This window comes from Lactuca serriola, chromosome 9 (assembly GCF_051521515.1).
Source record: "Lactuca serriola cultivar US96UC23 chromosome 9, Lser_US96UC23_V15, whole genome shotgun sequence".
Lineage (NCBI taxonomy): Eukaryota > Viridiplantae > Streptophyta > Magnoliopsida > Asterales > Asteraceae > Lactuca > Lactuca serriola.
In genome coordinates this window covers 38005480-38023031 of record NC_136416.1, presented here as the reverse complement: position 1 = coordinate 38023031, position 17552 = coordinate 38005480, and the positions used below count along the sequence as shown (strand labels likewise).

The window sequence follows — 17552 nt, the reverse complement described above, 5'->3', positions numbered from 1 at the left end:
AAATACAACTATAAAAGAGGCATTAATCAGAAGTGTTTTGATAATTTGAATATTCATAAATCACATGACATTACAGCAAAGAAGAAAAGCAATCAGGACAAAAACCAGAAGCTTCTGGCTTCTGCTCACAACACTTACAATAGGTAAAAAAAATAAATAAATAAATAAATAAAGCTTTTCATATATCCTATCCTATTCACTTAATAAAAAAAACACAGTCGAATAGAAAGCCATTAACATAGCTAGAAATAGCGTGGAATGTGCGTACAGTGATGACGATACCTCAAAGACGAGATAAGCGGGATGCAAGGTCGGTTAAACACATAGGCAATGGGGAGCAAGGGTTGCAGACAATAACTTGAACCATTCATAAGGCAACTATGGGCAATCGGAGAGGTGTGAATAAGGTTTCTTAATTTTACTTTATAGCTTTATTTTTTCAATTTTTGTGGGCTTTCTAAAGTTGAGATAAAACAGGTGTTGTGGGTTTTTTCATAGTTTAGATAGGGGTTTAAATTGTTTGATATTTCGATAGAATTTGTACAATTTTGAATTTAGGTTTTAGATTATTAAGTATCCTCTCACCGTCTCTCAAAAATTTATCTATTGTTATACTATAAGAAAAGGAGATACGAGTTGATTGCTCCAATAAACCTTATTCTTTGGCAAGATATATTTCTATTTTTAAGCTTGTAATGGATATTACTCTTTAGTAGGCAAAAAAAGCGGAGGGCCTCTTAAAGCATCCGCCACTGACCGATAGCCATTATACAGATATGGTAAGCATCTTGCAAAGCTGGCCCGAACCTGTTGTGCGAGTTCAATCAGTCTCGGACAGCGGAATAAACTCTATTCCTGAGTGCTACGTTAAACCAGTATACGATCGGCCCTACGCCCATGACCTCCGGTCAACAGAAGCCAACATTCCTGTTATTGATCCCGCTAACATTGACACCAGTAACCCTACCTTACGCCAAACAACATTGAATCTCATCTCAGACGCTTGCTGCCAATGGGGTTTCTTCCAGGTCATCAACCATGGTGTCAGCCACCATCTGATGGCGGCAACAAGGAATATCTGGCGGGAGTTCTTCCATCTACCTTTGGACGTGAAACAAGAGTATGCCAACTCTCCGGCCACCTACGAGGGCTACGACAGCCGTCTTGGAGTGGAGAAAGGTGCGAAATTGGATTGGAGTGATTACTTCTTTCTTCACTGCCACCCAACTTCAGTTAGAAATGAACGTAAGTGGGCAGCTCAGCCAGCATCTTGCAGGTGAGATCATTAAAACGAGTGTTCTATAATTTTGCATGTTCTGTCTCTTTTTTGGTATTAACGTATGGAGCAGGCCTCCACATGTTACATGTTTTTTTTACTCTATATATAACTATATAACTCCAAACTTATATATTCAAAGATTTATAATAAAGTCCTGAATTAAAGTTATATCATTCTAGTGGAAAAAGAATATGTATTTGATCCAAATAATGCTAGTTAGAATGTTCTCATGTCTATGAATCACCTTATAGATAGTGCTCTAATTAAGTATTGTCGGTAACAGGAGTCTCGTTTTAACTTATATGTTTATATATCTATCTTTCTTCTCTTGTCTTATTTTTAGGCTAAAAGCTATTTAAGGTTAACAGATTTTATTTGCTTTCCGATTTTGGGTAACCGATAATCCAGTAATTAGTGGATAAGATAATTTCTTTTATGTTGAGTTTGATATAACTTTTTTCACCACAACCATCAACCAAAATAGAAAAAGGAAATTACAATTTGGTTTACCTTAAATGAAAAATGTAAAGTTGTTTCCTTATATAGAAAGTTTTGAAAGTTTGATTTTTTAGTTAAAACAAATTATTTACATCAATTAATAAAATAATCAAAAATACTTATCTGCTCTTTTACTCTACTTTTGCACATCCAAATTCTTGCACCATTTTTACAATAAAAATTCTAAATATATTCTTTTTATTTTTCTGATTTATATAAATTTTCAAAAATACCCCTTATGTTTATTAATTTTGTACAAATTTGTCTATAACCTTTTTTGTTGTAATAGCTTTACTTTATTTTTATTAATTAAACATGATATAATTATTTTTTCTGCTAGCTTCTTAGTTCTTACTAATTTAGGTTTAATAATATTCATTGGTTATTCTAAAAATATAATTAATTAATTCAGCTAGCATAATATTAAAAGTAACAAATATTGTATGTAAAATGTACTTATATAATTCAATTAACTAGATATACATAAACTCAAGTTTGAAGTTTACAAATGAAGTTTAACGTCAAAATGAAGTTAAAGATTAATTAATATCAATTTTTAATATTCTTTTACACTATTTGACACAACAAATAATCATTTTTGAATTATAGTGGACTAAAAATGAGATTGTTTTGGTGTTTGGGTTATAACTCGTTTGCCCAAAACTATAGAGGGAAATGAATGCAAATTCTTATGAAAGATAAAAGGATTGGTTTAACTAAGGTTGTCGAAATGGGAATCTTATACAATATCGTTTTTTATTTTGGAAGATTGGAAAATCCTATCAGAATGAACTTATATTAAAATTTACTCGTAAGCTCTTGGATGTAAACTATATATTATAATTTGATATCGATTAAAACACCAATATAGAGTTAACTTCAACTTTTTAAAATGAAGCATGATTTTTGTTGTGGTAAACCATAAAAATAAGGAAGAAAACATGTTAATTACAAAAAAGAAAACACGATCATTATGATCTACAACTAAAGACTTAAGATCACAAATGGAAAATCATGATTGTAACTACCTTATAATTTGAGATGAAATGATGAATTGACGATGATCTATGAGGATTTGTAACTTACAATGCTTGATTTTAATTTGAATGGAAGAATTTTTGAAGCTCGACTATATAATAAAACCAAATAGATGAGATCGGATCGTGTTAAGATCTGAAAATTATAGTCGAAATCTTAAGATCTCACTATAGATCTTGTTCAGTCAGATCCTAGTGAGATCGGGATCGTTTTTTGCTTGTAGAATCTTAAAATCATAAGATCTTACGATCAAAATCAGGATCTCAAGAACTATGAGTTTAACTCACCAATATTGACTTTTAATTTTTTTTAAAGAAATAATTAACTTATTACATAAGATTGATATTATCAATAATGATCAAATGTTATATCATTTATATGTATCAATTATCAATTTACCACCTAAAAATGTGTTTATATAACATTTATCAAGTTATTATATTACTCATGAGAAGCAATCCATCTCTATTTCTTATTTCTGTATGCTATCACTATCATATTTTGAATGGCTAAAGTCATACTTTTTATCAAGGTTGCAAAAATCACTGGACGTTAACTAATCGGTGGATTAGGGTCAAGGGATTAATCGGCTAGACGGAGATTAATCGGGGGATTAATCAGTTATCATTAATTGCTAATTTGTTGAATTTTAGAAAAAAAAATATGACTAATATCATATCAAAGTTCGTAAATACCACTAATATGATAACAAAATAGGTTAATATGATTAATACAACACTAATCATGCCTCAAATAGTTTTCATTGAGATACAAATTTTTCAAAATGTTAAAAATTCATCGTTTTATAATGTTTCACTCATTATATATGTAGGGATTAATCGCTAGGCGCCCTCTAATCGGTTGAGTAACGCCTAGGGATTAATCGGGATTTTTACAACAGTTTTTATACGATATTTTTGCTCTTCATAACATAACTTTTAATTTAGTACATCTAAAAAAGTTTTAAGTAATATATTGTAAAGAAATTGTGTTGAAGCATATATTTATATTTATTCCAAAACCAGTAGCGGTCTTATAATAAAAACAAGAGATATTTCCGATCTATCCTAAAAATGTTTGCACCCAAATTTCGTAATGCTTTTTACTTTGGTCTTCCTAATAAGAGCATGTCAACTTAGTTGAATGGGGTCATTTAATGTATACACAATTTCAATAATGTCATAAATAATGAAGATCTGGTCTTTGATTGATAATGGTCGTTCAATACAAAATAATACGCTTGTTTAATTTCTTGGTTTGAAAAGCCACCATTTTAGTGGTCCATGGGTGAAGCTACTACGTAAATGGTGTTTCAACTTAAATAGTTAAATGGTGCATGTTTTTCAATGCATATGGTCAAAACCTTATATCAACGAATGACATAATCTTTAAATGATGTGTAGGAAAATGGTGGCCGAGTACAATGATGAAGTCATGAAACTATGTCGACAATTGATGAAAGTTTTCTCTCTGAACCTTGGATTAGAAGAGGATTATCTTCAGAACGCATTTGGAGGGGATGAAATCTCGGCTTCATTGAGAGTTAATTTTTACCCAAACTGCCCTCAGCCGGATAAATATTTGACTTTAGGAATCTCACCACATTCTGATCCAGGTGGTATCACCATTTTGCTGCCTGATGATCATGTTTATGGCCTACAAGTCCGTAAAGATGATGCTTGGGTCACAGTTAAGCCAATCCCTAATGCTTTCATTGTAAACCTTGCGGATCAACTTCAGGTACTGCTCTGTATATTTGTATATGAACTCACACACATTTGTTTATATATGATCTTTATTTGTTTTGTTCTTTGGTTGAGAAATTAAAGGTTCTAAGCAATGCTAAATACAAGAGTGTAGAGCATCGTGTGATTGTTAATTCAAATGTCAACACTGACAATCTGCGTGCATATGCTTATTCCATGTTAAAAAAAAAAAACTTTCATATTACTTTTAGTGTGGACTCTTGCGCGAATTGGATCACTTCTATATATGCCGTATTTATTTCAACATGTATGATAAATTTAAAACTATTTAATTGAATATATAAACTGGTTGCATCCATTTTTGTCTTTTCTCTCTACCCACATTGCTTTCGAACAAAAAGGAAATATGATTTGATATATCTTCTATATGAGTATATGCTCGCTCCCCGGTTCTTTGATGCACAAATCAACAAGGGGTTGCAAGAATTCAAAGGCGCCTTATCATCTTTCCAAAGTCGGAGTTTTTGATAACTTTCAAACCATGTTTGTTCAAAACTGTGTTAACAAAATTATTAACTTCAATGTTATAAGTTATGGATAATCACTATAACATCAAAATGGACTCCATTTGAAAATTGGTTAAAAAACTATTTTGATTGTCCTTTTTAAAAAGGATGGAAAAAATCCCCATACCGTTGGGGAACCTAAAACCCTTATTCGATTTTGACCAAGGAATCCCAAGTTGACGGAGAAGAGGAATCCCCAAATAAAAAAAACACGGATGAAGAAGCCCCGATAAATATATAAATTTAGGTATTATAAATTTATAAAATTTATAATACCTAAATGTTGATCAAAATAACCTAACTTATTAGTAATTACTTGATTACAATTATAATTTTCCTTATTCGTTTATCTAATTTGACATTGTATATAATTTTTTTCTTCTTGATTTATTATTTTTTGCCTCAAATATCATTTTGATAATTTTTTCCTTGATTTTCCATGTATGTATTTAAATTTACGTAGAAAAATTGTTTATAATTTTTATGCAATCTATAAATGTTTTTATGTTTTGTAAAATCTTTTAACATGTGTTATTAAATTTAAATTTAGAGTTTTTCTTTGCATAAAAGTTTTTATATTAAAATAACAAAATTACAAAAAGTGTGGTTGTGGTATGTCAAAAATTTGGACTTTAGTCCAAAATGTTTTGGAATTGCAACACTGATCCAAAATAAGTTTTTTGTTGCGAGTTTGGTCTAATTTGTTTTGAAAATACCTAAATTAATGAATTTACCCTTCTTATTTTGTTTTTATTTTTCTTTTAATACAACAGTTAAAAAATAAAGAACAAATTACTGAAATCGTCCTTGTGGTTTTCCAAAATTTCGTGTTTGGTCGCTATCTTTTCTTTTGCACTCGGACCATCCCTATGGTATGGTTTTGTTGCGTTTTTCGTTCTTACATACATGAAAAGACTACATTGTCCTACATATTTTAATTTTCAATTTTTTTATTATTTATCTATTAAGTAATAATTAAAAAATGGAAAATAGAACAAATTATTGAAATTGTCCCTATGGTTTTACGAAAATTACGTGTTTGGTCCTAACTTTTTTTTTGCACTCGGACGACTACCATTTTACTTTGTTGCGTTCTTCATCCCTGACCAAGGTGAAAAGACTCTTTTGCCCTTCCTAATATATTTTCCCTTATTATTATTGATTGTATGTTTATTAATAATAAAAACAATAATTAGGCCCACTTTACAACCCCCCCCCCCCGGCACCATAACCAGTTAACCCCACCATATTTTTGCCCCCACCCACTTCTTTCATCACCGGCAACCCTTGCCGACGACCTCCAATTGTCAGACACCATCTCCGACCACCTCTTCTTTCCGATCATCACCATCATTCCTACCCTCACCCACCATACATGAAGATGAACAACTCCAATCGCCGGACACAATCTTTAACCACCTCTTCTTTCCGATCATAACCAAAACCTACAACTCTTTTGGAATCCATTTATTAAGAAAGAGAATCCATATACTGATAGAAGAAATCGATTTCATAAAGTGTATATAGAGACGTGAAACTGTAAGGAAAGAAAAAAATGGAAAAGGGTGTTGGGGGGGGGGGGTGGTTGCGGTAGTGTTAGCTCCGGTGGATGGTGACGCAGATGGGTGAGGTCACCTGCGTAGGGAAACGAGAGGAACGATGGTGAAGAGGGAGGAGCGAGGAGGGAGCAGATGCAATCGATGGTCAAACCTCTCGATTGATCAGATGGGGGCGACGAGAAGAAAACGGACTAATTAACCAGATATCCTTCCGTTTTCAGCCCTAAACATCTGTAACTCATCTTCTTCCATCTACCACGTCTTCTTCACCCACTGACTTCAAGAAACATTTCCTTCTACCGCAACCATTTTCAATGATTGCGGGTTTTCATCTATTCAACAACCAATCAATTTGGAAATGATGGTTTTCTTCTGCTCGGTTATCTCATTCCCCTCCCAAATCGGTAAAAGAACAGAACACTTACGCTCTATCTCTCGATTGTCTTCTTTCTCGACTGTCTATTGATGAACCAGGGGAAACATATACTTCCGCATTCTTCTTCTGGTTCAATTTTTGGGTTTCCGTGAAAAAAGGATATCGGGGTTGTTATCTGTCTCCATCCATATGCATTCAATAATTTCTTCTTTAATTTGCATTCCATTGTTGCTTTTCGGTGGTGATTTGGATTTCAGTTGTTTTTTTTTGCAGGTTTCGTTTCTTGATTTGCTTTTGATTTGATTTTAGTTTATTTTGATTTGATTTCAGTAAGTGGAGAAGGAGGTAGAAAGAAATAATGGGGGTAGAGAGTGGATCTAGGGAGAGGAAGAATTTTGATGGTGAGGGGTTCAATGGTTGACGATGGTATAGGAGAAGACTGTGACATCCCCAAAATCTCGGCCAGAAAAGATCGATTTTCATTTATGCTTTTAAAATAATTTCAGAGTAAATCCTTTTGATTTGAAAGAGTTGCGGAATTTGTTCCCAAAAACAAAGTATGATAAAATAATATTTACCAAAGCATTTCATAAAGAAATGTATTTTCATTATATAATCAAAACTCGGGATGTCATGTTCCGATACAGTCCATAAAGCATAAACGATAACATTACAAGTCGTTCAACATATATATACATATACAGACTTGTAAACAAAACAAATTGATGATTCATCCATCTTATGCCCTTGCGCCACTTCCTGTAATACAAATAAAACTGAGTGGGTCAGGCTTGGGAGCCTGGTGAGCATATAGGGTTTTCAACCCACAATAAATAATTATATTTAATTCCACCAACCAACAATAACCCAATTACCCATTCCCGTTATTCTCACTTTACGTCCCTAAAACAACTAACATAAGGGACCTAGTCTAAGAATATTTCATCGGGGCGACAACACATGCTTCGGGGTTTCCTCAACAATATAAGTCAAATAAGGCAACCATGAGGGGGATGGAGTACAGCGAATGAACACCCAAGTTCATTAACACCTACAGGTGGCGAACCTGCTAGCGTTCCACAGGACTGTCTAGAAAAGTCTGTGGTCGTCATCTAAACTCCGCTAGATGACTAAATCAAAACAACATCGAGGCCTCTCATATGTTTATTACACACCAACTATCTACCCATGTTCTACCCAACATATTAGTAGATAAAACTATATATTTTTATACATAGTTTAAAACCTGTATAGCATGCTTTAATCAATATATATTCCACATAACAGATGAGGCACACACACATAACACGTATTTCATAGAGAATAAATCAGATCTATGAGATACAAGAGAGTGAATATACATTCACACATATAACAACAAAATATACACATAACACGTATTTTACATAAAATACTTCATAATTATGCGTTAGAAGAAAGTAACTACACACTCACTTGATCAGAACATGATTAGACAGCACTACGGCTTGTAGAAGGAGTATTCTTCGGTAGATCTGGAAGGTCTTCACAAAAATCGAACTCCTCGCGGGCAGAGCTTCGGCTCGGGAATCGCACGTCTCGGGATCTCGGGAGCGTAAAACTTCTTTCTAAACATGGATATGAGATCCGGGGTGTCGGGATGGCTTTGGGGGTTTACACGCAGAGCTTCGGCACGAAAAAGAGAGGAAATGAGCAAATATGCCCGAAACCCTCGCATCCCTTTTATAGGAGGCTGAGGCCTCGCAGTACGCTGGAGCCTTACGCGGGGCGTACGCCTCCGAAATCGTCACTGCATGCGTCATCCGAAGAACTAGAGTGCGAGGCGTGTCATGCTTCGCTGTACGTTGGACGTACTTCGGATAAGTCCGGTGACTCCCCTTCGGATAATATCGGACATAAGAATTAAATTTAAATTTTAATTATTTAATAAACTTAGAAAATTCATATCTTCAACATACGAACTCCGTTTTCGACGTTCTTTATATCCACGCGTAGGTGAGACTAAGCTCTACAACTTTCGTTTACACTCCGTCGGCAAATTTTGAATTTATTTTTATTATTTATTTTTAGTAGGCCGGGACAGGAAAACTCCGTTATAAAATCATAACTTCTTCATCCGACGTCCGTTTTCGCCTATCTTTTCATCGTTTCACTACAATTAACGAGATCTTCAATTATCGTTTAGATTGTTTCCGCTAAAAAACCGCTCGATTTCAAATCGAGTATTCGGGCTGCATACTGCTAAGTCGAAACTTCGAAAAATCATAACTTCCTCATACGAAGTCAGATTTGGGCGTTCTTTTTATGCACGCTCTCGGTTTAACGAACTCTACGACTTTCGTTTAGATCACTAAGGCTAAATATTGCTTTAATGTAAATTTCACTTTTTACGTCATTCAGCGTTGCCGGTTCTGTCGCGAAACTTCGACAGGTCATAACTTCTTCGTTATAACTCGGATTTCGACATTCTTTATATCTTCGGAATCCTTGTTTCAACCACTACATCTTTATGCAAAGATATCGGGCTTATCTCATACTTTAATTTTGACGCTTATTTTATTCTTAATTCATTAAATTAAAATAATTAAGAAAATAAACACATAATTCACATAATTCACATAATACTCAAATATTTCATCATTAATACTCCAAAATGAGTTACAATGGTTAACCTAGACTATTACATCAATGATAATGCCTAGCCTGGAAACGCGGGTGTTACAAAGGCCCCCAGAGAATGTGGCAGTCGGAGAAGATGACCCAACGGTGGCTGATTTGGGGCAGTAAGAAGCAAGATAAGTGATAGTGTCCGTGGGTTTGAGATGTAGGCCCATAAATATTTTTTGTTAAACTTTTTTGTTAATAAGATAATATTAATAAGAATTTAAAATCAATTATAGAAAAATAGAAAAACAAATATAAAATAAAAGAAAGGTATCTTAGTCATTTCAGGTGTGATAGGGACTGAACGTGCAACAAATATAATCAATAGGGATGGTCCGAGTGCAAAAAAAAAAAAGTTAGGGACCCAACATGCAATTTTACCCAAACCACATGGACGATTTCAGTAATTTGTTCTAACAATAAGGTATGTAATCCTAAACCCTTTTATGTTGATTTCGAAATTACCTAGGGTTTCTATGGTTTTGTTGTTCAATTAAATGTTACATCAATAGTGTTATGAATTAGATCTTTAGCTTGCATGTACCCTTAAGTGTTAATGATTTATCCGCGTTAATACATGTAAAACCAGTCAATATACTCTCTCTTTTACCACTTCAATAAAATATTATGTGTAACAGCTTTTATGGTATCTACAGGCTTCATACTCACGCTTACATATGTTTGTTAACATGATATTAGGGATTTAGAATCATCATCGGCTCCTTCTCTTGAACCAATCTTCCTCGGTCCAAAGTAGTGATGTAAACAAGACGAGCTACTCATGAGCTACTCGTGCACAACTTGTTAAAAGCTCGAAATGGGTTGATCCTTAATGAACCTAGGTATGTTATTCAGGTCAGAACCGGACCGAAATGACCTATACCCGAATAACCCAAAAACCAAATAAGGGTAATTGCATGAACCGAAAACTTAGCCGATTAACCAATACGGGTTCAGTTCGGTTCGGGTATTAATAAGTCGGTTCGGTTATTACCCGAATAATATGTACAAGATGATTAGGGACCTAATATAGCCAAAACAAACTGAATAAACTGTATTAGGATTCTATAATCCGAATAATAGAATAACAATGTACTTTTATACACCAACATAAAACATTCAAAGACTAACATAACACAATAACACATTGAAAGAATAGAATTTACATAGTAGATTAACATAATAAGAGTTAATTGCTTACTTGAGTTTCTTCAGTTTGAGCCCAATTTTCCATGACTAGAAGAAGTAGGAATTTGTGAATCCTTAGAGGTAATAGGAAGGGTCGATTTTTGAAAGTCTGAAACAAGAGGAAGGATCGAAAAAAGTGATTTCGAGATTGGAAATAGTTGAGAAGATTGGTCGATTTTGAAACGACGAGGACATGCATAAGGTTTTTTTCTGTTATAAACGACGAGGATAGAAGTGTGAATCGTGATTTTGATTTCTGTCAATCAGAAAAAGAGGACGAGGAAGAGGAATGCTTATTCGGGTCAGGTATTTAGAATTGAATAAGCTCTTATTCGGGTAACTCGAACCGAATAACCCGAGAACCGAATATGTATAATATAGATACCCGAAACCCAAATCAAATTGTTTATTCAGGCCTAATTTGGTTCGGTTCGATTCAGGTTTTGGTTCAATTCAGTTTTCGGGCCAAATTCTCATCCCTAAATAAACCCGAGCTCCTAGAATACACTCCATTAAATAAATAAGCTTGGTCTCGAGCCTTCAATTGAGGGCTTGTTTTAGCTTGCAAGCTTGAATGATATTTTTTATAATATACTTTTATTTTATATAGACAAAAATGCAAAATTGGTCCCTGTGGTATTCAAAAAACTTTGGATAGGGTCCAAAAAGTTTCCAACTTGCATGGATGGTCCAAAATCAAGGTTTTTCTTTGGTTTTGGTCCTGGAAATATTGAAATGTCCATTTTACCCTTATTATTTCTTTTTACCAATGTTGTAAAAATCCTGATTAGGTCCCGATTAATCCCTAGGCGCTACTCGACCGATTAGAGAGCGCCTAGCGATTAATCCATACATACAAAATGACTGAAACAGTAGAACCCGATGAAAATTTAACACTTTGAAGAAGTTATATCTCAATAGAAACTATTTGAGGTATGATTAGTGTTGTATTTATCATCTTAAGCTATTTTGTTATGATATTAGTGGTATTTATGAACTTTTATATGATATTAGTCCCATTTAATTTTTAAAATCTAACAAATTAGCAAATAATGGTCTCCGCTTAATCTCCGCCTAGCCGATTAATCTCTTAACCCCAGTCCACCGACTAGCTAACGTCGAACGATTTTTACAACCTTGCTTTTTACTATTTTTTTTTATTGTGTTTAGTATTTAAAAAATTATAAAAAAATAAAAAATAAAAAAATGTCACCCTACCCCTCTGACTCCACCCACCGTACCCCCTTCTCTCTCTCTCTCTCTCTCTCTCTCTCTCTCTCTCTCTCTCTCTCTCTCTCTCTCGTCAGCAACCAATAACACTCACATTTATTTGTTCTTCAACATTCAAGAACACCATTGTATCTTCTTCGCTCACATCCTGTCTCGAATCCGGCTCAGGCGAGGATTTGCTTTGTAATTGGTTGTACGATACCTTCCTCTCTTCCGATCCACACATTTTCCTTGTCGTCCTTACGTTCATTTATTTTGCACTGGGTAACAAAGAAGACGCAGAAAAACCATAATTATCTCACCATCGCTGGAAACCCTAGCTATGCAATTCCGGAGATAACCTCCATGGTAGCCGGCGCTGCGAAGCCTGTATCTCAACAAAACCCTGAAAACGAAATGAAAATTGAAGACAAGATATCGATTTCTCAACAAAACTTTGTCTCTGTCTACCTCCACCTCAATTCAGGAACATCAATGGCCAAATATACAACACTATCATCTTCTTGAAATCTCCAACCTATTTTTTTAATCGATTTTTGATCTGAAAGGGTTGAACGTCTGAAATCAAGTTTTGAACCAAATTCTATTCGTCGGGGCAGCTCTATGGGAGAAGATAAAATCTAAAGTTGAGTTATAGAGCAAAATCGGAGGCCCAAGAACACGCAGATCTAATATCGGAGGTCCAAAAAAAGGGATTTTTATTAGAAGTGTCCCAGACTCAACGCTGAGGAATATCTTTGTGTAATTTCGCAAAACTCCACCGTCGCTTTGGCTGTTTAGGCTCTGAACGTGAAGAATGGGTGGCGGGGGCTTTGGTGGTCCTGAATCCAAGGAGTAATTTGAAGAAATTTGAGTTATTTCCCATTTTGAAATGTGGTTAATGGTGGTGTATTGAGAGTAGCTTCAGCAAGTAGTTTGTTGGGGAATGCATCTTACTGAGAGAGAAACCGATCTGTGTTTTTGTGTGTGTGTGTGAGAGAGAGAGAAAGATAGAGAGAGAAAGAGAGAGTGAGTGAGAAATTATTTTTTATTTTTTATTTTTGATTATATAAATACCAAAGTAAATAAAGAAAATAGAAAAAAGAAACGAAAAGGGAAAAATCGACTTTTCAAGTGTCTCAGGGACCAAAAATCCAGAAAACTTTAATTTTGGACATTCCATGCAAGTTGGAAACTTTTTGGACCCTATCCAAAGTTTTTTGAATACCACAGGGACCAATTTTATAGTTTTGTCTTTTATATATTAGGAAAACTCCATAAAAGTCCTTATGTTTTGACCTTATAATCGATATACTCATTATATGTTTTTTTTATTCAATTAAAGCTCAAAACCGAAGATTGTATTTAATTTGATCCTTTTATCTGGTCAACAAGTCATCCCATTTCAAAAAAAATACATTTTTGGCCCAAATTTGAAATTTTATAACAAATTTGGTCCAAAATTAAACTTTTGGCCCATATTTCAGAATTTTGTTACGATTTCATCATAAATTTAGTTATTTATATTTTTTTTTTCAGAAAATAAAAATCAAATATAATTTTTTTATTGTATAAAATCTTACTTATACAAAAAAAAAAAAAAAAAAAACATATGCTTCACATAAAAACCTTCTTTTTCTATATAATTTTTTTTCAAAAACATTTTTATATGCAAAATACCTATATAAAAACCTTTTTTTAAATATTTTTTATGCAAGATACGTATTTATAAAGACACTATTTTATTTTAAATACCTATTTATTAAAACGTAGTTATGTGAAAATATGTGAAATACATTTATATAAAATACGTTATTATACTCATATATACCTTAAATATTTTTTTATAAAATTGGTATTTCATAAAAACTATATACAAAGACTTATTACATAGTAAACGTATGTGTATATATTTATGTATACAAACACGTTTTTATACAAACATGTTTTTTATAAAAATATATACAAACAGATTTTTATACAAATATGCTTTTATACAAACACATTTTTATACATAAATATATACAAATACGTTTACTATGGAATACTACATCTGTCTTATATTTATTGTCCACTTTTGAATTTTGAAGTCTTTATTCTTCAATTCTGACCTTAAATATTTTTGTTTTTTATATATATAATACTTGATACAAAAAGGATGAATAAATTGTGTTTTAAATTTATTTTCAATATTATAAGTTTCATCAAGTAATTCATAACACAAATAAAAATATTTAAGGTCAAAATTGATGAATAAAGACTTCAAAATTTAAAAGATGACAATAATTATGGGATGGAGGAAGTATATGTTTGTATACATCTCCCTACTCTAATAAAAGAATATGTTTATTCTCCTTTTGTCATGTGTCATCCTAATAGGATTCCTAATTAGTGTAATGTCACTTGTCAACCTATTTATTCTTCATTTCAAATTTCAAATTTCAAATTTCTCTCTCTAATTATATTAAATTAATAACATTAGAATAAAACTTAAAATAAAACTAATATAAATTATAATGTCACGTATTTATTTAAGTCAACGATTACAATTTTATATAACTAAAAAATATCTTTTAATTAATAATTTATTAAAAATAATTGATTAATAATTTTGAGTTTTTACTAGGAATGTTTAATTAGTTTTGTAATCATGGTCCCTACAAGTTATAAACTAGGTATTTTTTTATTAAAAACATGCTTGTGTATGTTTTTATAAAATATGTGTTTGTATACATTTTATTTATAAAAATATGTTTGTATATAAACGCATTTATTATAAACAGATGTTAGTACATATTTTTTTATATATAAAATAAGTGTTTGTGTGTGTGTGTGTGTGTGTGTATATATATATATATATATATATATATATATATATATATATATGCACACAAAATGTTTTCTATGTACTTAACAAATACCTATTTTATATAAAAAAAAAAAAAATTAAAGTTACATATGTGTATAATAATGTATTTTATATAAGTGTATTTCATGCATTTTCACATAACTACGATTTTATAAATAAGTATTTAAAAATCAAATAATGTTTTTATACATATGTATTTTTCATACAAAAATGTTTTAAAAAAAGTTTTTTATATAGGTATTTTGTTGCATATAAAATTTTTTTAAAAAAATGTACAAAAAAAAGAAGGTTATGTGATTTTTTTGTATAAATATGATTTTATAGAAAAAAAATATATATTTTTGAAAATTTCTTTTGAAAACAAAACATAAAGACGTTTATAAAGTTTTCTCTATATATTATTATAAATTACTTAGATATTAATAAAATATGAAAATAACAGAGCGAACCTAATCTTTAAAGAGTTTTATGGACAAACGAGCATTAATAAGTCAATCATGAGCTTCATGTATGCTTCACAAGCTCAAGTCTCGGAAACTCTAAAGGAGCTCAAGCTTCTATACTTTTAAACGAACAATTAGTGTTAAGCATCACTCAACTATGTATGCTTCACAACCTTAAGTCTAAGAGACTCTAAAGGAGCTCAAGCTACTATACTTTTAAATGAACAATTAGTGTTAAGCATCACTCAGCTCGTATACATACCTGGTCTAAAGACCTCATCAATCAAATATTAGTTTTTATCAAATTTTGAGATTTGCACCTAATTTGCCTAATATCGAATCTAAATTCCATCATATATTTATCAACCGCAATGAGTACCATTTAGGACATATCAACTACAATTGAATTATATAGAAGATAGAGCGAGATTTCAGTAAGTTTATATTTTCAACTTTTCAAAACTCTATAATTTTTTTGTTGTAAAAGACAAATACTTTTTAAGACATGTATAAACTAGGAAAAACATTTTTTAGAAAACAACTTATTCTTTATTGAATTTCATACCACAAAAATTAATTCAAACTCTTTAAAAAAAATCATTTTCTCAATGCTTTCTCACAACCATCATACCTACGACTAAGGAGTCAATTCCTAACCCATTTGATCAACTTGAAGACATCTTTACCAAAACATATTTGCTTAATCCCTTTTAGTTGGATCATTCCTTCCCCACTTGAGTTTGAGGGAGCGTTAGAGCATAACTCTAGTATTCTCACATACTTCAGGATTACTCTTGTAATTATATAGAGTTATGGGTTATTTATGTCATTAGTTCTATGTAGCTAGGTTTTATATCCCTTGTAATCGTAATTATGATACTCATTTAACAACCTTGTGTGTTTTCAACAAAGATGTGAATTCGAAAGGATTAGTCGACGAAATATTAATCGGAGAGTATACCCTAAACCCAAGAAATATTAAATAAAAATGCTTTTATGTAATCAGTCCTATTAAAAAAGATAAATTTAATGTAAGATGAGCTAATGAAACTGAAAACCAGGCTTTCAAAATTCAAGCATCCCAACATTTAACTTTCAATATATAATACTCCAGTTTTCACCCAAGGCATTCTTATTTAGGAGTGTGAGAACACTAGAACAAGCCAGATAACAAATGAATCTCAAGATCCAGTGTTCTAACACACCTAAAAAAGAAATCCATGAGTCACTCTTCCATGTATATCTAAAAGAAAACTCCCAATATAGTGTTCGGATATCTTAACAGTATGATGAAGATTGAGACTATTTAAAAAAAAAATGATCAGAACATATAAAATCAGATTTACACCTTCGATCAACAAGTAAACCAAATTATCTGAAGCAGTTAAAGATTCGAATAAACAATGATGGGAAACGATGAATACAAACCAATTGGTCAAAATGCCTGAGTTGAATAATTGCAAAAGTCTGGATCAAGAAAAGAGGATTCAACAATATAAAAAAAAAAAAAAAAAAATCAAAGCTTCAAAGATGCAAAAGTTGCGGAGGTTGAGAAGTGAGAAGTAGCTGTATATTGAAATGAAACTTTATATATATATATATATATACATCAGCTAATAAAGCCCTACCAGGCTAACAACTGCAAATTGTTGGGCTTCGGAGCATTGTGACTGCACTTTGATTCAGCCTGTTAACAACAGATACTAAGTAACATATGCGTTAACAGTCCAGATCCAGCCAAAGAAGGTACTTTATCCAAATAAAATAGAAAAATAAAAAATAAAAAATAAAAAAATCACGAAAGAAATAATATAAGTTCAACCATTTTTTCATATCATAACAAAATAATTATAACTTACATTTAAATAGTGACTTAAAAGGGAAATGTATTATTTTATTTGTACAAATTTAGTAACTGGCTTTTATTTTCGTCCACATTTACCTCTTCAACTTGTTAAACTGTACATATTTAGTCCTTATGACCGGCTACTCTAGGTTAGCCGGTAAAAAGGACTTAATAGGGTAATATATTTCTTACTTTGTACACATTTAATCCTTAATATTTTTGTACACATTTAGTTGTTAATATATATATTTTTTGTTGCAAAATAAGTCATTTTTGTTTTTGTACTCATTTAGTACTTACGAATGATTTCT

General features: G+C 32.0%; 1 protein-coding gene across 7 annotated transcripts; it reads left to right on the top strand.

The window, feature by feature from the left end:
- The first annotated feature begins 209 nt into the window (after window positions 1-209).
- Window positions 210-7461, top strand: LOC145073168 (jasmonate-induced oxygenase 2-like). 7 transcript variants are annotated; one of them, XM_079019731.1, is made up of 4 exons: window positions 210-407; window positions 717-1276; window positions 4219-4555; window positions 7353-7461. In XM_079019731.1, exons 1-4 carry the CDS (start codon window positions 381-383, stop codon window positions 7353-7355), a joined length of 927 nt encoding a protein of 308 aa, XP_078875857.1. In that variant the 5' UTR covers window positions 210-380; the 3' UTR covers window positions 7356-7461. The 7 variants fall into 7 exon arrangements, with proteins under 7 accessions (XP_078875857.1, XP_078875856.1, XP_078875861.1 ...); XM_079019730.1 differs by lacking the exon at window positions 7353-7461 and having other exon boundaries at window positions 210-396; window positions 775-1276; window positions 4219-4684; XM_079019735.1 differs by lacking the exon at window positions 7353-7461 and having other exon boundaries at window positions 775-1276; window positions 4219-4684.
- The last annotated feature ends 10091 nt before the right edge of the window (window positions 7462-17552 follow it).